This window comes from Perca flavescens, chromosome 23 (genome assembly GCF_004354835.1).
Source record: "Perca flavescens isolate YP-PL-M2 chromosome 23, PFLA_1.0, whole genome shotgun sequence".
Taxonomy (NCBI): domain Eukaryota; kingdom Metazoa; phylum Chordata; class Actinopteri; order Perciformes; family Percidae; genus Perca; species Perca flavescens.
Window position 1 is genome coordinate 6,697,298 of NC_041353.1, and position 20,983 is coordinate 6,718,280.

General features: G+C 41.7%; 1 protein-coding gene across 2 annotated transcripts; it reads right to left on the bottom strand.

The window, feature by feature from the left end:
* Nucleotides 1-507: 507 nt before the first annotated feature.
* Nucleotides 508-20,973, bottom strand: fgd6 (FYVE, RhoGEF and PH domain containing 6). Of its 2 annotated transcripts, none has more exons than XM_028571076.1 (21): nucleotides 20,754-20,973; nucleotides 16,813-18,883; nucleotides 12,833-12,944; nucleotides 10,951-11,018; nucleotides 10,812-10,842; nucleotides 8,196-8,347; nucleotides 7,520-7,676; nucleotides 6,906-6,993; nucleotides 4,724-4,774; nucleotides 4,559-4,617; nucleotides 4,403-4,474; nucleotides 3,811-3,879; nucleotides 3,564-3,647; nucleotides 2,942-3,021; nucleotides 2,737-2,839; nucleotides 2,030-2,173; nucleotides 1,841-1,943; nucleotides 1,601-1,695; nucleotides 1,363-1,491; nucleotides 1,126-1,274; nucleotides 508-874 (listed from the first exon to the last, which is right to left on the bottom strand). In XM_028571076.1, exons 1-21 carry the CDS (start codon nucleotides 20,812-20,814, stop codon nucleotides 832-834), a joined length of 3,921 nt encoding a protein of 1,306 aa, XP_028426877.1. In that variant the 5' UTR covers nucleotides 20,815-20,973; the 3' UTR covers nucleotides 508-831. The 2 variants fall into 2 exon arrangements, with proteins under 2 accessions (XP_028426877.1, XP_028426876.1); XM_028571075.1 differs by having other exon boundaries at nucleotides 16,804-18,883.
* Between the last annotated feature and the right edge of the window lie 10 nt (nucleotides 20,974-20,983).

The window sequence follows — 20,983 nt, forward strand, 5'->3', positions numbered from 1 at the left end:
ACCATATCTAATGTGGCTAAACAGGCAAAAAAAAAAATTTTATTGTATGAAAAATATCTACATTATTCATGACATTTCCAGTTTTTTCCAGGATGATGTTTCTTTAACCCATCACTTAAATGCTTTGTATGTTAAATTTAAAAAATACAGGTGTAAAACCTCTTAACCAGAGAGATCAACCTAGAGAGCAGAATATCAACTTCCTGTTTCTTTGTAGAAGCTGGATTTTCACAGTAAAATCCCACCTTGTTACATCATTAAACTCTTGAACACACATCACCGAGACTTCCACGATACAGACGAAACATCTTACCATTTTGAATTTTTTTTTCTTTCAATTCTACGTTTAGAATTTGCCTTAACAAAATGACACGGTAGGTTTTATTAAACTACTAAGAAGGCGGCCACAAAAAGTAGCTCCTACATCCGTTTACAGATAAAAATAATTCCCAGACTTCCTAGGATTTCCGAGGGCTTTAAATATTCCTGACAACTGTTCTGTCTCACTTCCACACACACACGCTCCTGGACTTGACCTTTGACCCACAGCTGTGACAAACTATTAACTCTGACCTCAGCTGAGCATCAGTAACGTTAGCAGTTGTTGGTAGAAAATATGTCAAGAGAAATAGAATTCAGTTCTTTGAGGGAAAAGCAGTCCGGTTTCCCCACATACAGTAAATGTGGCGTTCTGCAGTGGGTTTCTGTTGAACAGTCCATCGGGAGTCCTTCCTGAGCTGATGATCCCTGACCTAAGATCAATCAGGGGTCGTAAGTTGTCTATTAACTGGCTCCGGGGCTGTGATGCGACTTCACTGCTGTAAAACCAAATTACTGTTCAAGAATCATTGCCTCTTGGAAGGCTTCGATCCATCTAAAAGATAAAAATGAACAACAGACCATTAGCACCAAATTGAAACACATTCAAATGAACAATACTATACCTTTAATAAATAACATCATTAAAAAGTTATAATGGTATCATATATTAATATAGAATCATTTAAAGATTTTCATAAAACAAACCATAATGAATGTTTTTTTTTAGTGTTGAACATTCTTTAGCAATAGCTAAAGGCGTGATCAACCATGACTAAAAAGTCTGCCGTTAAAAAATTCAAATACCTTTGTGCGGTGGGGATGTCGTCAGCTTTAAAGATGTAAAACAGCGTATTTTTGTGATACAGCTTAAACTGCAGCTTCTGAGCCGGCCCGTTCTTCTCCTCCCTCAGGAAGAAACCGAGCAACGGCTGACTCTCCAAAGCTGCAACATCCTAGAGGGAGAAATAATTACTCAACCAAAAAGGTATAAAAGCTATACAGAGTTAAGTAAAAACCAAAAAAAATCAACAGTGGGAGTACCTCGCTGGCAGCGTAGGTGTACAGGACTTTATTCTTGATGACAAACCACAGCCTCTTCCACTGCTTTTTGTTGCCTTTGGACCTGTTTAAGTAGCCGCTCATGGAGGAGTTCTCAGTGTTGGCGGACACCTGGGAAAACAGCATGAGAAAAAACAAATAACTTCACATGCTCGCTACACATAAGATGCTAAAAATGAACCCAAAACATACTAAGGAAATGTGAATTTATGTTCCTTGCCTCTTTTAGTGCAGCAGGAATCTTCTTCTGTTTTCTAGTGAAGGAGAAAGCTCCAGATTTGATAGGAGAAACTGATGTTGAGGCACAGCGGTCACCTAAAACAAAAACAATTTTTTGGTTCCATCTCACGTAAATAATCTCATGTTTAAGGATAAGTCTGGTGGTATTCTATATTTTTTTAATTGTCAGTATCATCAAAAAATCAAAAATATGATGAAACTGAAATCCATCTTTACTTACTATTCTCCTGTAGTTTAACAAAGCAGTGATCACACACACGTGCCGGCTGGTTCTTCAAGTACTCTAGGTAGTACTTATTGGCGGAGCATGCCTGACACACCACCTGTCAGACACACATGTAACTGCGATGAGAAGGCGGTTAATGAGACAATGTGTTGTAGGAGTAGCGGCGGTCAGAGTGGTACAGACCCGGCCACAGGCGCGACAGTGGTGCCTCCTCCAGGTGAGGGTGAACTCGCAGGTGCAGATCATACACATGGTGGCCCTCAGGTCTGGGATCCAGATGGGAGCCTTTGAGCCTAATGGGGCCCCGGTGTCCACAACACCCTCTGCCTGAGTCAAGACAGATCGAGGGTTAACATGGACACATTCAGGGCTGATTTAGAACTAGTCTATATCCACGACGTTCCACTTCTGGGATTGCTCCGGTGCCGCAGAATATTACACCGAATGCAAATCTGGCGTAATTGCCAGATGTCGCCAGGTGTCCGTTGCCTTCCGCTTTCTTTGTGTTGAAATTTAAAACTCTGGTCGATTTGTGAGGACTATGGTTAACTGCTCCTCCGATCTCTGCAGGGTAAATCCAGACAGCTAGCTAGACTATCTGTCCAATCTGAGTTTTCTGTTGCACGACTAAAACAACCTTTGAATGTACACACGTTCCACCAAAACAAGTTCCTTCCCGAGGCTATCTTGCAGAGGCTCCGTGCGGAGCTTAGTGCCGCCCAAGACGATTGTGATTGGTTTAAAGAAGTGCCAATAAACCAGAGCACGTTTTTCTCCCATCCCGGAATGCTGTGTGGACTAGTCAGACCCTCCTCCACAGCGCTGTGGAGGAAGGTCTGGCAATGCGAGACTAATTTAGAACATACAGCAACGCAGATTTTTTGGTTTACCTCCTCCTGACTTCGACTTGATATGAAGGTTATTTTCTTCTTTGTGTAGTCGTCTATGGCCTTAGCGATGGCCTCCAGCCACTCGTCTCTCTCTGTAGCTGAGCTGCAAGCACAAAATACATCCAAACTCTCAGCTACAGTGAACACAACCAATTACATTTAAAGCTCATTATGTGCAGAATCTGATGAAGACTGGACTGCTGACCTGGCAGACAGGATGAAAGAGCGTTCAACACTTTCAATGTTCAGCTCATTCTGATAGGCCTCCTGGCTGGGTTTACTCACCTAGAAAAATACACCAGAAATCCATTAATAACCACCAGAGATTGTGCAACCATGTAAAATGTATGAGCAATGTTCAAACTGTTGCTGAAAACTCAGCCTCAATAATTCACTAGACACAAAGTTTCGGTGTGGATTAACACAAAAAAATGCAATATGGAGGCAAATATTAAAAATAAATAAAGAACAACCTTAAACATGAGAACAAAGAGACAACATAGTCGGTAAAAATAGGAATAATCAGTGTAGATCGAGGAAGTAAGTACAGTATATAAAAGAAATTTAAAGTAAAGAATTAAAATAAAAAAGGACAGTGTGTTGTGTTTGCACTGCATCTCTAGATTAGATTAGATTCAACTTTATTGTCATTGTGCAGAGTACAAGTACAAAGACAAGGAAATGCAGTTTGTGTCCAACCAGAAGTGCAGAAAAGTGCAATGTGATATTCAAGTATAGACAGGACAAGAAATATAGTGCAGTTGTAGACAGTAGTGTACAGTTGGTTAACAGAAGGTGGTTTAGAGTAATATAAATTAAACTCTAACCTTCATCCCAGCCAGAGAGAGGACACTGTTGAGTTTATACTGGCCAGACTGGACCGGAGTGGTGTACATGAGTGCATCATTAAACTGAAGAAAACACAGACACAATAAGTACAACAGATTTACGGAGGTACAAGAAAATGCAAACATATATTTAGATCAACTCCATTTTGAGAGTAAAGACAGGTAAGAGAAACGTAAAAGCAAAATGTAAACTGGAATCACAAACAATTTTCCATGTATCGCTCACCAGAAAGAAGACTCGTGGCTGCATGACTTTCCTAGACAGCTTCATTAGTGTGCCCTCCTTCAGAAACACCTGCAAATATTAACATGTTTGGTCTCAATGGGTTGCATTAAAAAAAAGTATTTAGAGTTCAGTGGCTACTTAATATTTTAATTTTCCAAAAAATAAGTTTAAAATAACCAAGACAGAAACAGGAACCAAACAGAAGCACAGAAGAGGGTGAATGTAGGAGCATATTTGGCATGTTGGGTGATATCATGGTTGTAGATTAATGTGCAGTACATTATTATTATCAGTTGGGAACTGTTGAGTCTGCAGTATTTTGTATTTATTTACTTAAAGATATATTCAAATGTGTTTTAAAGTCGTGTCATTTATTTAAATGGGAATTTCTGTGCAGATAAAATATTTCTATGTCTCGTTATTTGTTAAACAGCTATTTGAAATATCAGCAACACTGGTATTTGGCAGTCTTTTGAGAGAATTTACACCTGTGTGATAATTCTCCCACCCCCTTACAAAACTAACTGGGGTAGGAACTTTGGTTTGGGGAGGGGTTTTACATGTTGGTCCTGGCGACACTTTGGAGACTTACCCTGCCTGGCTGAACGATCTCATGGTGACCATTGAGACTGTACTGAATCTGCATCAGCTTCTGAAAGTTATCCTGAAGCACAACATCGGAGAGGTAAGGAGAAACCCGAGGCTGAGGTAGAAAATATTTAAAGCATTGTGCGGAATAAGGTCTTACCCCTTGTTTCATAATATCATTTGCATGGTTGGCCACTTCTTTCACTATGCTGAGGGCAGCTGCACGGATAGCAAAGATAAAAACATTAGTGTTTTGGCATACGTTCTCTTTGTTAACAGCACAAATTGATGTCCTGGTAGACACTAACGGTGAGTATTGTCTAACCTTGTGTGTCTTTATAATCCTCAGAGTCCTCTGGGAGATTCTTCAGATAATCTGAAAAAGAGGTTTCAATTCATTTTGAGCAAAAAAAGGTGGATAGTGTGCATCAACTGGGTAAAGGTACAGGACAAACAGAACTGCAACAAAAGAAAAAAGGAGAGGCTGATCCCAGATATATTTTGTAATACAACGTTTTGACCTGCAAGGCAAACGTCCACCTACATTTTGTACATTGTGCAGAATATGAATTATAAAAAACAAATACATTTCTGCTCTACATGTTGGCACCAGTGGGAGACATAAAACCCCAGAATTACAAGATTTAATATCCGTTATACCTTCTTTGATGATTTAACAAGTGTTTTATGCCAAATTCCTAATTATCAGTGTTCAGACAGCTCCTCATTTGCCTTAAAAAATCATCAATCAATGCAATTTGTTTGGCAGAATTTGACCCATGTGTCAAACAGGAACTCTCAGGTTCAGACCTGCCAACCTTGAAAAACTTTTTTGAGTAGCAACTTACTGATTTATTGTTGAAGTTCTGGTTCATGAACACGGCAGCACGCACACGCAAAAAAATTGCCATTAAATGTCAAACCTGTATATATTTTAAACCCTAGAAAATAATTATGTTCAAGTAGGCTACTTGAATTAAATAAAACATTTTATTTAAATTATCGGTCATATTTAATACAATTTATTGGATCATAATATAATCCAATAAAATAAAATATATTACACTGCATAATGAGCACTTTTACTTTTGGTACTTTAAGTATATTTTAATAATACTTTCGTACTATTACATAGGGAAGATGTTGAATGCAGGACATGTAACTGACAAGTAATTTGTAACTCTACAACACTGTTTTTTCTACTTTTACTGCAATACATGATGTGAGTAAGTCTTCCACCTCTGGAGATCACCAACAACAGTCGTGCATGAACACCTGCAGCAGTGTTTAACACTGAAAACACACAGCTCAGTTCAGCGTTTCCTTGCAGCTCTGCTACAGTAGCAGCGAACCTTTAACGTTACCTGCCGGTCACATCGTCTCTAAACAGTCCGCTCACAGTGAAGTCCTGCACGGATCAACAGATGTTAAGAGTCCGGCGGCTGCTCGCTCTGTTTGTTACGCACACCGGGCAGATTGATGCGCTCACAGAGCCAATCTTTGCAGACGTTGCCGCTCGGTGGCTAGCTAATAAGCCGTTAGCCTGTTAGCGCCGAGCGGCCAGCCAAGGTCCGACAGACACCGACACATTCCGCACATCCTCCGCTCAGTTTAACCGCTAACCCCCCGGTACCTGTCAGAGAGGCGTGTTTACTTTGAGTCTCAGTCCTCCGTTAGCCTACATTAGTAACAGTTAATTTTGTTACGGTATGAACTTAATCATAGGAAAGGCAAAACAATATATAAGACCTTTGTAACGAAATCCAAGACTTTATAAATGCAAGGTTGTATTAATAATGATATAAATAAATAATATTTCTCCAAAGTTGACAGGTAGGCTACGTAAATTAATTCATTTCACCTTTCTACATCAAATCCGTTTACCTTTGCAAGCACAGTCCTCCCTTGGGGAAAACCATAGATATATGGGGGAAACCAACCAAACTAAACGGGAATGATGGAGGAATGAATAACACTAGTAGGCGATATCCCATTGAAATATATAAAAGCGATATCCCCGCTAGAGGAAGTGACCCGACGGTGTGATTGGTCGAACTCTTCTTCTTTAGTTTTTTTTCCCAGCATGCTCGTGGCTGCTACGCTGTTTTAGCTTATATATATGTCAATGTGTTTTAGCCATAGGTTTTGCTGCCTACTATCATCAAGAGTTAGACTGAGACGGTTACTGCACGTGAACGAGTGAACTCAAAACAGTCACCTGATTTTCGCGTAGTTTAAAGTGACAAATCGTATCACCGTATTTTGATGTCAAAATGCGTATCTACTACGCAAAATGCGTACAGGTTGGCAGGTCTGCAGGTTTATGTTACCGTTACTGTCCACTGGGTGCCAGCATGGTACCAAAATAAAGAAAGATGTGACTCTAGACCTAAGTTCCATTCACGTGTGATCAATAAAGGAGTGACCTGATTCAATAAACCTGACCTTTGCACAGGATTGCAGAACAGATAAAGACAGGGAGTGGATGTGTGTCATGGTGTTGGTACCTGTGAGCAGCAGCTGGTACTGAGGGATCCTCTGCACAGGCTTCAGCAGGTAGTGTTTCAGAGCCAGACTGGCACATCTTGGACTCATCTGAGACGAAACAAACAGACACTGAAGCTTCCAATTAACTGTTTGAGAGTTGTGTAGAGTGTCTTGATGGCTGCTACACGCTTCTGGATTAAAGTTGTAGACAGCTGAACTATATTATTTTTTAAATGTCTGAGATTTTTTTAGATAATGTAAGCTAAACAATCCCCATTAAAATCCTGCTTGAAAAGGTCCTGATGTGCTTTAGTCTACCGAGTGATTACATGTTTGAAAGAAAATGACAAAAAGGCCTGATAAAAAGTTAATTGAGATACCAGGAAAACTAAATTGGCTTGTTACAGCTTTATAAAATGAAGTAGAAGAAAAGACGTGCTTACATTTTTGTCAATTAATTAATAACTTCCAAAAAGATAGATCATTCAATAGTGGAAATAATTGTTAGCTGGAGCCAAGAGTAATAATGCAATATGACAACAATAAGAAAAGTAATGATATTCCAACCTTCGCTGCAGGAAAACACATAATACACATAATAAAAACAAACACGCGACCCTTTTTCCAGCTTTACCTCAAACTCTCTGACAACAGCGGCAAATGCAGTGTTTTTCCTGCACTGTTCGTCTAACAGAGCCACGTTGTTGTCAAACTGCCGGATATAGGTGGAGTACATCTTCAGGTAGGGACCCTTTTGGACAAAGATGTCTGCCAGTCTCTGGTGGTCGCTCCTGTAACCAGACAGACGTAAACAGCTCCCTTCAATAATATTGCTAAAAAAAAAAGAGTCCAGTAGAGCAGCAGCATGAGGACATGAGGAGGACATGATCTGAGAGGTAAACAAACCCTTCAGTTAAACACAAAGTAGGTAAAACTCTTACCGGTATTTGGAAGAAAACAAATAATGGTGAAAGTGCCCAAACTGTCTATTAAAATTGTTAATCGTAAAAATCATCATCAGAAATCATAGAAAACAGGACTGAACTGCAGAACTTGATTGAGAATCTTTATGTTTCAACATTTTCTTGTGTATCAAAGTAATCCAGTGATGATTGTTTGTACATCAATGGGTGCACTGCAAACAGGAACTGCTAATAGCTAATATTGCATAATGGTGCTAGTTTGCCAAAATGTTAACAAATACAGGCTAAAAAAATACAGGGCTTAAGTATGCCCACATGACAACTCATTGAATTGTGTGTGTGTGTGTGTGTGTGTGTGTGTGTGTGTGTGTTTTTGTATGTGTTTACCAGTGTGCCACTCTATCCTCCAGCTCCCTCAGCAGGTCTCTGTTGAGCTGGTAGAGTTGTGGCAGGTAATACAGGATCTGGCTGAGGATTCGCTCATCCACCACGGGCTTCCCATTCTGACGGGTTGCCTTGGCAACCGCATCCCGAAAGTCCTGAAGAGACAAGGAAGGGGAAATGTCATCATTATTTCACACAAACACAGCCGTACAGGGGGGGGGTGACATGACAACATACTGTATTGCAGCTGAACAGGAACACCTGGTTAACAGCTCATAAACTGCCCCCTCCTCCAACCTGCCCGACACACACGCACGCACACAAGTACGTTATATATACCTCAAAAGGACTGCGACATTTCAGGTGACAAGCAGTTAATTTAGCAGTAAAAAAAAAAAAGATATAGATTTAATTTGATGTGATATGTATTTGTGATGAAGTGTTTATCTTGTGCCTTGTTCCTCTATATTGAAATACAACAATATTTATACAAAATGTTATGCTCAACGTTTCTCATCAGGTTTATTATATCAACTACAAGAAACAAGACGAGCCAATTACATTTCTCCAGTTCCCATGCAGAAACAGATACACAACTAACAAAAACAAATACCAAAGCTTAACAAAAAAGAAGGAAAAATAGGAATTTTCCAGACATTTTTTAGGTTTAGTTTTAGGGTTCATAAAAATGTAATTTTAATATATTTTAATTATAATGCACTATTATCACGGCTTATAAATCAACTACTTGTGCACTTATAACATGACAAAAAAAAAAAATGGCCACTCTGGCCACTAGCCACTATCAGTCCTGACAAAACCGCCATCTTACTCACAAAACACACATGAACGTTGGTTACAAATAAACCAACTTCAAAAATAGGGACAAAAATGTAAACACGTTGGCTGGACGACTTGCCACAAATATGGCAATATATGACACATAGTCAACAAACACACACACACCTGCACAAACACTGCACATACACACACAGAGGATTATCTAAGGTATGTGTGTGTCTGGAGGTCTTCTCTGTGGCCTGAGGAAGCAGCTGCCAGGCCGTCCGCGCAGAGAGAAGAATGCGATATGACCTCTTTTCTTGGACAGAGCACCCCCCCGCCCCCTGTCAGCCACAGGACAAAGTATTCTACCAATCCTGCCGTGGGTTTCACTAAAGCCATGTCTGAGGCGGCCAGACAGGTGGACCCTTGACCCGTCTCACCTGGGATTCCCCTCAGGACAGACCGACTACAGAGTATATCCTTGTCATAAACGTGAACATATATAAAGGCAGAGATTCCCTGTCAAATGTTACATCTAACAAACAAGGAAAGACATAAAAAGTACTTTAATATATTACACGCTAAGTTTACAAATACTGACATTCAAAGGCACAACTTGATTTTTCTCATGTCAGTGTGTACGGTTCATTTTTTACGCACACATTCCCTAAAAAAAAAACTACAACAACCAGACATCATCCAGTCACATAGTTCCGGTTAGTCTTCATTCAAAACAGAGAGGCATGCAACACGATAAGCGATAATACAGCATTTTAGCATATTTCTTTGAAACAGAATCTTTTGGTGTGGGAGATCCAGGTTCGATTCCCACTGCAATACATCAACCAATGTGTCCCTAAGGAAGACACTTATCCCCTAGTTGCTCCTCATGACCTCATATGTATAGCAATTGTAAGTCACTTTGGATAAAAGCGTCACCTAAATGACATGTAATGTAATGTTTAAAGCAGAGCATGTTACAGACTCACGGAACCCTAACAACCACAAGTATGTATTTAACCCTTGTGTTGATTTCAGGTCACATTGACCCGTTTTCAATTTTTGTTTTATATCAGAAAATATGGGACATGGAAATAAGCCCTGAAAATGTGTAGAAGAAAAATTTAACAATTTAAAACGTTGGAAAAAGCAAAAACAAACATGTATAATTAATTGAGATTTTTATACACATTGCCCAGCCTTACATGGACATACTAAAACAACACTACAAAATTGATCCCTTTTTAAATACTTCTTGGTAATAGCTGACCATTTTCTGTTATTGGCAACGGATTAATAAGATAACTAATAATTCTCCAAAAAAAACAAAAAAAAAAACAAAGATGGGGAAAAAAAAGAATTTTGGCATTTAAATTCACCAGATAAACTAGGCAGCTCACGTCAACAGAGCCAAACCAAACATGGACTGAAGACTCACTCATGCTCCCTTTTGCTTGCACAAAAACAACCCCCCTCTTGCCTGACAGCGTTCCCTGGTAATGGGACTGATCAAAGCACAGCCTCCCTACTTGTGGCCGTGCGTTTACCTGCCCAATGCTGCCCACGGGAAACCAAAACTGTCCAACACAGCAACTTTAAAAGCCTCAGCTGGTAAGTAACTGCATTATTCAACTCTGTACGGGCACTTGAGCAACATCAGCCAAGACCTCATTAATTCATGCCCATCCCTGGGAAAAAGCTTTTGAACACCATTCAAAACAAACAAAGTGTCGGTGCGAGTAACAAAACATACAGGACGATTTATTATGTTGGGCGCTCTTCTTCCCTCCACTGCAAAAAAACTAAACAAAAGAATAAATAAATAAATTAACTTACTATGTGAAGAAGCTTCAGGACATCCACAAACCTGATACAAGAGCAGAAACACATCAGTTAGATAACCATCAAGTACAGCACATTTGAGATTATACTTTAGGGGTGTTATGTGTCCCTGGTTCATTATAAAAGCACTCACACTTTCTCTGAGCTCATAATCTCCTGGGCAATGTGCACCACTTTCTTCCTCTTCATCTCATCCTCTTGCTGAAAGAAGAGAAACACAAACAGTTCAGCAATGCTACAGAAATGCTAACAGCTACCGACTTTACCAAAACACATCACTGTACCGTACGCTCACAGGCTCGCTGCAAATCACCATGATCACTCAGATCCCGTTTCGCTCTGTAAAACCATCAGGTTTGAGTTTACAGCCCAAAAAAACAGCTCAGTCAGGCCCCAAAGTAAAGCAGCGAGCTTTTTCATTCCCCCTCTCTCCCCCTCTCTCTATCTCTCTCTCCTCTCCCTGTGTCTTTCTGATGGTGTGTGTTGTTGAATGGCAATGGGGCGGTCTTTCAATGACTTAATTTGGACAGCAGCCTTGGCCCCCCACTTGACTGAAATGTCCTACTGGTCCTATCGGAGCCTGTATTTGTGATACCCTGGAGGTTTGTGGGGCATCGGACACAGGTGCTGACAGTATCATAGAGAGGGTCACACAGGACACACACACACACACACACACACACACACACACAAAAAAGCTCATTGAGAGAGCTATTCCTGAACCTGTAACCCTTGTGTGTTTGCTCACCATCCCCCCCTTTCAACACACACACACACACACACACACACACACACACACTTCTGGAAAGCTGTCACGAACACACTTGGCAGCAAACGTGCACACAATCTCCAGTAGCTGCAGTGACAGTTTAGTCACCGGCAGTGATGTGAGACGCCCATTGTGATCCGTAAATGCTCTGCCAATTCTACATGTTGGCATCATGTCTAAAAAAACAGCTCAGAGCCATTTTTCCAAATATGTTGGTTCTTGGTCCTTTAGTTATGACCTGGTAACATTTTTGTAGCATTTCCCTCATCACTTAAGTGTGAATAACAGCAGCCTTATCAAAGCAGTGGTTCCCAACATGGAGTTCAGGAACCCTCAAGGCGTCGCAAGATACATCTGAGAGGTCAAAACATTTCTGTTGCACAATTCTTTTTTTGACTTCTCGTAAATCTTTGCTATTAAGAGTTTGAATGACTTTTCAACCAAAAATGGAAAACATTTGGCTTTGGACTGTTTCCTCAGACAAAACCAATTTGAAGATGTCACTGTGGTCTCTAAAATGGCAAATGTTCGGTCATTTTATAGATAAAACAAATAATGTGTGTTTTCATTTATTTCAGCCATAATGAGTCTCGTGTTAGCCAGACCCATCTCCGCGGCGCTGTGTCTGCGATCGAGAAAGGTCTGGAAGCAACCATTATCATTCAGCTATGTAGCTCTGGCTTATTTGTATTTCTTTTAACACAATCACAATCGTCTTGGGCGGGGCAATGCCCCGGCTGCAGGGACAGAGCCCTTGCAAAATAGATAGCGGAGATAGAGGAAGGGGAGGAGAATGGCAGCCTAAAAAGCCAGCCAATAAGCAAGCTTACACTAACAGTCTACATTCAGTGAGTCAGACTACGCCATAATGGACTATTTCTGTTAAAATGACAAACCAGTTTCAAAAGAATTAAAGTTGACATCTAATTTCCTGTGCCTTTCTAAAAGAAATATTGTTTAAGACTTACGGGAACTGCTATTGAAAAAAATATACCAACAAAGTTGTTAAACCAAATGTTTGTTATAATAAGTAAACTCCACTGTAAACTAGAGGCATGTCATTATAGAAACAAAATATATTTGCATTGGTTTTATAACCGGCCTTAACGAGAACAGAAATGATCCGTCATCAGGTGCTGGCAAACACTTCAGTTTCAGTTTGAGACATACTTCATTTGTTTATTACTTTATAATCATTGCTGTATAACTACTGGAGGGCCCTCACAGCTTAGAGGGAGGTGATTACCTGTCGGTCTGCTACGTTCAGGTGCTCCTTGCTGGAGGTGGAGCTGTGGTCCTCTTCATCTGAACTGTGGCTCTCCTCCTCCTCAGAGTGGACGTCCTGCCCCAGCCAGCCACTGCAGACACCAAAACCGGGGACAGAGTGACAGTCAAGAGAAATATGAAATGGTACAGAATGTAGCTTAGCTTCGGAAGGAATATTTAAACGTGTGCAGGAGAAGCAGAGCGGGGCTGCAGAGGAGCGTTAGTGTGAGTTCAGAAAAACACTCCCTGGATAAATAAACATTAAAGTTTTGTGCAAGAGGGGGACTTGATGATAAATTGAGCAAACTTAATCTTTACTCAGAAGAAGCATATGAGTCAGTACAAGAGGGAAACTCATTCAGAGTTTTTGTACAATGGAAAATATTGATCACGCATCTTTACCGATAAGAATCATTTCTATATAATAATTTTTCATTTTGGAGGTTTAAAGGTCCTATGACATGGTGCTCTTTGGATGCTTTTATATAGACCTCAGTGGTCCCCTAATACTGTATCTGAAGTCTCTTTTATATAGACCTCAGTGGTCCCCTAATACTGTATCTGAAGTCTCTTTTATATAGACCTCAGTGGTCCCCTAATACTGTATCTGAAGTCTCTTTTATATAGACCTTAGTGGTCCCCTAATACTGTATCTGAAATCTCTTTTATCTAGACCTTAGTGGTCCCCTAATACTGTATCTGAAGTCTCTTTTATATAGACCTTAGTGGTCCCCTAATTCTTTGGGCGGGCAAAGCAGAGAAAGGGGAGGTAACCTTGCTCCTTATGACCTCATAAGGAGAAGATTCCAGATCGGCCCATCTGAGCTTTCATTTTCTCAAAGGCAGAGCAGGATACCCAGGGCTCGGTTTACACATATTGCCATTTCTAGCCACTGGGGGACCATAGGCAGGCTGGGGGAATGCATATTAATGTTAAAAAACCTCATAAAGTGAAATTTTCATGCCATGGGACCTTTAAAGAAAATGCCAACCCTGGTTGAGTAGAATTTTATAAGACCTTACATGAGATAAAATATAGACGAGAAGACTGATTAATGAAGGATTGTAGTTCAGTAATACACAGATTGAGTGTTCACAAACACCCCCTTAAATAAGAAAAGATCTTATTTGATGTGTGCTATTGTTATATGTTACTATTAGAGCTAAAACAATCAGGACATGAATTAGTTTCAAGCAAACACAGTGAGTTGTAATAGTGCATAGGAAGTTATGGGTATTTTTGTGTGTGCTGTTTTTCAACATTTCATACACCCAAAAAAGAATTTCAAAAACGGATTAATCGATAATGAAAATAATGGTTAGTTGCAGCAGTAATTATTGTTTCTATTATTTCATTATGAATTCAGTATTATCCAACCTTGACTTTCGTATCGAGGTCGATATGATGCAATCATTTCACAAGCTCTTGTTGTCTCAGTTACTGATTTCAAACAAATTGTTATCAGATGAATATGGGCTCGCCATGCACCAAAAACAACACATGACATATATTGATATTCTTTTATTTATATTTATTTTCAGCCATAATGCCCAGTCCTTATTATCTCCACCAAGGAGGTTGTGCTTTTTTATTATCATGTTTTAAGTAGGCCTATACCCATGGATAGATAATACTTTTTCTTGCCATTATGACTAACTTGCTGCTGGCAGCGAGAAAACCTGCTGGTTCTGCTCTACTCACAGAAAGTGTTGTCTGCCAAGTTAGTACAAGCAGCAACATGTGTTTGTATGTCACTTATGTTTTAATGTTTTCTCTACAGTAAAGCTGTCTGATTTCAAAAGGCTGATGAAATAAAATGAGGACGACTAAATGTGTTGATTTTTGTCTCCTCAGCCCTGACCTGCTGTTTCTCTTTCCTACACAGCGCTGCATAGCGGCTTGTAGATGTTGTATCTTGGCAAAGAAAGGGTGAATGAATATTAAAATATATTTATTTACTCAAATATTATTAAGAAAGACTGTGGGACTCCAAACATTCTCACATTTCCTTTCACTCTCATCAGCAATAGCCCACTCTCTCCACTTCCTTGTTTTTCTTACTTGCCACCCGACAGTTTTGTTTTTACCTAAATCGTAATACACACCTCCCCTCCCCTCCCTCCCTCTCCCCCCAACTTCTTTCTCTCTTATGCTTTTTCTATAGTGGAGCATTCCAAAACACTGGATCAGGCACAGAGCGCCACTTGTTTACAGCCTGAGGCTACTTACATAAACTTAACAGGCTCAGATGCCTGGGAAACACTACAGATTCACTAGCTCCCTCTTTCTCCTCTCTAAAACCCCCGCCAAACACTCCGCATACCAGACAGAATTAAGAAGCAGGGGTACGTCTTAATTGTTTCAACGGCTGATTTCACACCAGTGAGCCTCATCGTCGCCTAATGCGGCCTTGACTTCATCACAGACGCAACGGTCTGACAGAGGAAACCGGAAGCGTGGCAGCTATCATGGGAACAGCTCCTCATCCCAACAGTGTGGACTGGGCCTAATATCAAGAACAGAGTGGGTCAATGGGATCTTAATGGCATAAATGTGACAAGGGGACTGAGTGAAAGTTGCTGGCGGTGTCCCTTGACACTTCTAACACACTAGTTCTGACAATCGATTATTTGTTTGAGTCATTTACCGAGCGTAATGCCAAAGATTCTCCACTTTGAGTCTCTAAAAGCTGCACTAATCAATATTTTTTATATTAAATAGATCAAAGTATTGTGTTATTACTATTGTAGTAACAGGGTTAGTTGTATCGACAAATCCACTGAGAACTATCACTCGACTCAGCTCTACAGCTCTTTACTGCTTTGGTTAAGCGCTCTTATCAGTGTCGTTTTCAGCGAAAAATGCTCCGATAAACCCACTGTACACGGACTGCCTTTTTTTTCCATGTATAGCCCTCTGCTGCTTTTCCACAGGTGTGATTTAAATGATGCTTTATTTGTTCATTTACCGGGATGAGTACAAAAACTCCCTCACAGAAAAGTGGAGCGATGAGGTTAGGAAGAGGCTAAACGCAGTGCGAGGGTGTGCAGGCTGAGGAGGAGGAGGCTGGTGGTTGCTGGAGGTTTATTTTCCCTGTTCTAGAGAGCTGTGTGGCGATTCTCAGACATTTCCTGCTCTGGCCACTGAAAATAACCCACAGGAAAACAGGCTGACCTGCTGCACATCAATGCACCATTCAAATTCAATGCCACTGGCTCAAAGGCCGACTTTTACACTCTTGCAAATACAAACCACTAATGTCACCTGTGCAACCTGTCGCACACAGCGGTTCCCACACTGGAGCTACGGGTCACCTGAAACAGCATGGTGGCAGCAACTGTTGTACAGCAGGTCTGGACCTCGGCCTAAAGCAACCCTCAGGCTCTTTTCATCACAAACACAAGCTGCCATTGTTCACAGCAACAACATAAAAACGTTTTTCTCGTCTTCATATAAGGCACCTTTTACTGCTGGATCACTTTAGAAAGACAATTTAAAGACAAGATGAGTGCTAAAACGATTAGTCGTTTATCTATTAGTTGCATTGTTGTGTTAGTGGTCATTTAGGAAGGGAAAATGCAAAAACATTTGCTCTGTCCAGCTTCTTAAAAGTGACAATTTACTACTTTTCTGTGTTTTATGTCACTGCAAATGACATATGTCTAGGTTTTGGATAGACAAAAAGACATGTAATAGACTTAACAATTAAATCAATCAATCATAAAAATGAAAGAGAGATGTGGCAAAGTTCCAGGTTTCAATCCGGCTAGCAAAATTTGTTAAGTCACTCCCCATTCCTCTCTTCCCTAAATTTGTGTCATCTCTCTACTGTAATCTCTCTAATAAATGCATAAAATGCCACAAAAAAATAGACTGATTAACAAAAATAATCATTAGTTGCACCCTTAAACAATATGTTTACAAACGTTTAAATATGCAAAATGGCGTACCCCTCGTACTCATGTTCGTGGTAGCTGTGATAGGGATCCTGCACTTCATAGATGTCTGAATCTGCTCCGTCGGAGTCATGTGGCCAGCCCAGCCTCGCGCTGTGAAACGGCAGGTTCATGTACTCGGGGATCTCCTCATACAGAGGAACGTTCTCATACTCCACTGATCCCTCTCCATTTTCTCCGCAAATATCAGCCTCCACTATGCAGCTATTGGGCCGCTCCGGGCTTTTCTCCCCCCGGCTTGAGTCCGCGCTGGTACAGTCCAGAGACTGCCCTCCCTTGGCCAGCAGCTTTGGCAGCATCTTGACGGACAGCCGGAGCTCCAGCAGCTTCCGGAAAGAGAGGTTCCTCTTTTGAGAGTTGGCCCGGGTGGCCAGGTCAGCTGCGGAGAAGGACTGTGCCCTCTGCTTGCCCCCCAGCGCTGGAGCTCGGCTCTTTGGCGGCACGCTGCTCCTGGAAGGCATCTGCCGGCTGAAGAAGGTCACGTTGGGTCGGGAGAAGCGCCAGGCTGTTTTCTCCTGAGGAGGCGCAGGCAGCTCCCTCATCGGGGTGTTAGCGTGTGGGGGTGCAGGAGGGCAGATGGAGGGGGGAGGGGCCGCTGGCAGGCTGTGTCTTTGAGGTTTTCTGGGCGGCGCCCTCGGCGACTGCTGATCGTCGGCGGAAAAGGCTTTCCTCGCATTGGCCAGAGGAGGGTGGCAGCCAAGTTTGATCTGTTTGGGGAGGCTGTGAGTGATCGGGTAGCGCTCAAAGTCGCCGTACCCGTCCTCTTCATCCTCCTCCAACCGGTGCTCCTCGCCCCCTTTTTTGTGGCTCATTGAGTCAGCGTGCGAGAGCAGGACCAAGGAGTGGGAGGTGTTTTTGTTAAGAGAGGGTGGCGCGTGGACTGTTCTGTAAAGGCGTGGCGAGAGGGAGGTCTGTCGAGGAGGGGGGACGGGCGCGTTGGTCTCATCGTCTCCAATCCATGAGTCTTTTTGGGGCAAAAGGCTGTCACATGTGTCCCGTTTGAGCTCCTCGTCTTCTGAACTGAGACACAGACCAGCTAGAGACAGATTCCCCTCATCCTCTCGCATCTCAAGCCCCTGCTTCTGTTCCTCCGCCACCTGATCCTGGGCTCTGTCCTCCAGGCCGTCCTGCCTCACCAGGGCTGGCTTTTTAGGTTTGCGTGGGTGAGGGACTGGGAGAGGCTTACTGGGGGCAGCAGGGACCTGCAGATCAGGGTGTAACCTGGTAGGAGATGCTTTGCTAATAGGCTCACTGCATTCTCCCTGAAAGGATTCTGCAGAAGACTCATGAGGAATGGCACTTTGGGAGACAATGATGCTGCCTGCAACATCACAGGCTGAGTCTGTTAAATCTGTGTTTTTGGTCTCAGTATGTACATCTGCTTTTGAAACATCAGGCTCAGCAACAGCACTGTCCTGATGTTTTAAAGTCTCTGAAGCGTTCTGCTCCTCGGTCCTCTGTGCCTCTTTGTTAACCCTGTCCAGGTGTCTCTGTCTTTGAGGTTTATCCCTGGGCTTCTTGCTAATCCCTCCGCCTTCACCCTTTTCGACAGCTACTCCCTCCTCCCGGTTTTCTGCGTTCTCTTGTTGCCTCGTCCCTGTGAATCCTTCTGTAGTAATCCCATTCTGCAACAGCTCTTGGTGCAAATCGCTCCCGATCTCAGTTGTATTTCCGTTTTCCAGACGCTGACACTGGGAACAGTCCCGGAGCCCACAGGAGCAGGTGGGAATGATGTAATCCGAGTCAAGTTTGTTCGTCTCTGATGATAAAATCCCATTTCTGGAGTTGAGAAGTGAGAGATTATTGCCTAAAGATTCCTGCTCTTCCTGAGATAAGACAAAGGGTTCACTGGGTTTAGGTGGCGGGGGTGAAACAGGGGAAGACGAGGCTGTGGATTTGGGAATGGATGGTTTGGGGGCAACAGCCGGTTTTGTCCTCTTGAGAGTAGCAGGGGAAGGTTGGGAGACGAATGAAGACTGGGAGAGAAGACCTGGTTTGGGGGCGATGGGCGGGGGAGAGGGTTTGGTGGTAGCAGGGAGTTTAGGTTTGGGAGCTAATGGAGGCTTCTTCACACCTGCATGTAAAAAAAGAGGGAGGAGATTTAAAGAGAAAGGTACTCACACTTCCTTTGAAGTGAATCATGCAACACCAGCACATCACATAAAAGCATGCTTCATCCACACCTCCTCCTCCTCTACTATGAGCATAGACAGCTGCGAGCTGTGGTTAAAGCTCGGGTCATAGGTCACTCTTAGGGTTAAAGAACTACGGGTTGGAGTAATCTGCGAAATAAATTCAGGCATCAAAACCAGGAGTACTGAAGGGCTTACATTTCACTTGAGGCAGGAAATACAAAGTAAATAAAACTGGATTATTCAATTCAGATTCACAATTGAATTTGTTCCCTCCTTCCTACTTGAGAAAGCTCGGCATGTCTTTAGTTCTTGTCTTAATTAAATTGTACAAACTACACCAGCGGCAACCAATAATATAAATATAACTGGTATATTTCTGTTGTGTCCTCCTACTGGTAAGCGTCTGCTTCTGACAGTTTGTGTTCCTACATTTTTAAAAGTCATGGTTTTGTTGTCAGAACTGAGTTACACCATAGACTGTAAATATTCATAATATACAGTCTATGAGTTACACTAACGTGCATTGTATTGTATGCATTCTCCCCCACATGGAACTACTATACATTATATTAATAAACAAATGCTGCTATTATTATTATTAATGTAAGGTTGATGAGACAATCTCACTTTGATGAACCTGGTTAAATAAAGTTTAAATAAAAAACTGTCTCTACACTAAGAAAAAGCTGTGAATTGAGATAGTAGGCGATATTTTTCCCCTCTACTGGCTGAAAGTCTTGGCTGGCCGACACCACGAGAAGTGGAGTCATCGAGCGGATGTTTCCGAAAAGGCCAACGACCAAAATTCGCTCTGCCCCCAATACATGCTGCTCTGCCTTTGCAGATAGAGCCTCGCTCCAAACTCCGTTTCAAAACCATTAAGTATAAAGTCATTGGGCTTAAAAACAACAATACGTACGTCGTGGGACAGTAATTAACATGTCGTACTAATCATTTAGGGCGACTTTTCAATTCGGCATTCGCCTTATGTTAGAAAAGTTTAACTTTAAGAAGTGGTTCACACAAATGCGTATCTAAATTTACCATGGATGGCGGTGATAAGCAAGGAGAATTAATATAAAACTTCATCACAAATGTTACTTGGTCTCTTTATCTGTACGCCGAATTTGCCAGTACATGCTTACAATACCAGCAAAGTTAATAAACTATGTCCTCGGAGACATAAGCCCACTAATAACTTAAGTAACATTAAACTTTTTTCAAAGATTTTTGAGGGGAGATTGGCCTTATGTTTTCGCTGTAAAAGGCAACGCCAGGTAGCTGCACTAAACCCGCTCATGTCGCGGAAAGACAAACAATCATAGTAACACTTTCGCACATATACCATTTCACTGAGGGCACCCCTCTTCATTCAGGCAAAGGTTAACTGTTTTTATAAGTGAGATGTTAACACTGCAGCTTATTACCGAGTCCGACTTGTTGCATCAACAGCAGTACAGATGTTTTAAGACAAAGGATTTAACCCCCTCCAGCTGTAACAGTAGCTGTAAAATCAAACAGAAAGGGACATTTTTGACTGTGATTGCGTTTTTAGAAAGCACTCAAATTGAGGTCGAGCCCGTCCTCTTTTATATCTTTTTGAAAGCTGTTATTAAGAAAAACTGTAATTAACTGTGGCTGAGTAAAAATAGAATAGATGCTATCGACCGTTATAACATTCAAATTACACAGTTTCCCACTTTCTGCGAATAAACTCAATACGTATTTATATTTAGTTTTAGCCAACCACAATATGCGCTTGCACAGCAGGATTTTGTTAAGTTAAGTTGGCTCCCCCATGAAACAAACCTGTGCTCATGACTCCCGACTTGCTCCTTTCTCCATGAGTAAATTTACTTTCAATGGACATGCGAGAAAATCTGCGTTTTTTCCTCCTTCGACACCATTGTCAGTTTGGAAACCACTCCAGGAAGAAAACATGCACATCCATCGCTGTTGCTCCTTATCTCGGCAGCGGATGCACGGATACAGTCTTTACGCCTGTTACTTTTTCCATTTTCCCCGAAGTTTTTAGCCAC

Bases quoted from the DNA above. Each gene is read 5' to 3' on its own strand.
- fgd6 (XM_028571075.1), bottom strand. From the start codon at position 20,814: ATGTCCATTGAAAGTAAATTTACTCATGGAGAAAGGAGCAAGTCGGGA. The intron at 4,475-4,558 runs GTAAGACCTTAT...GTTGTGCTTCAG, and splicing joins ATGATATTATGAAACAAGGG to GATAACTTTCAGAAGCTGAT. The intron at 1,492-1,600 runs GCAAGGAACATA...CTGTTTTCCCAG, and splicing joins TTCCTGCTGCACTAAAAGAG to GTGTCCGCCAACACTGAGAA.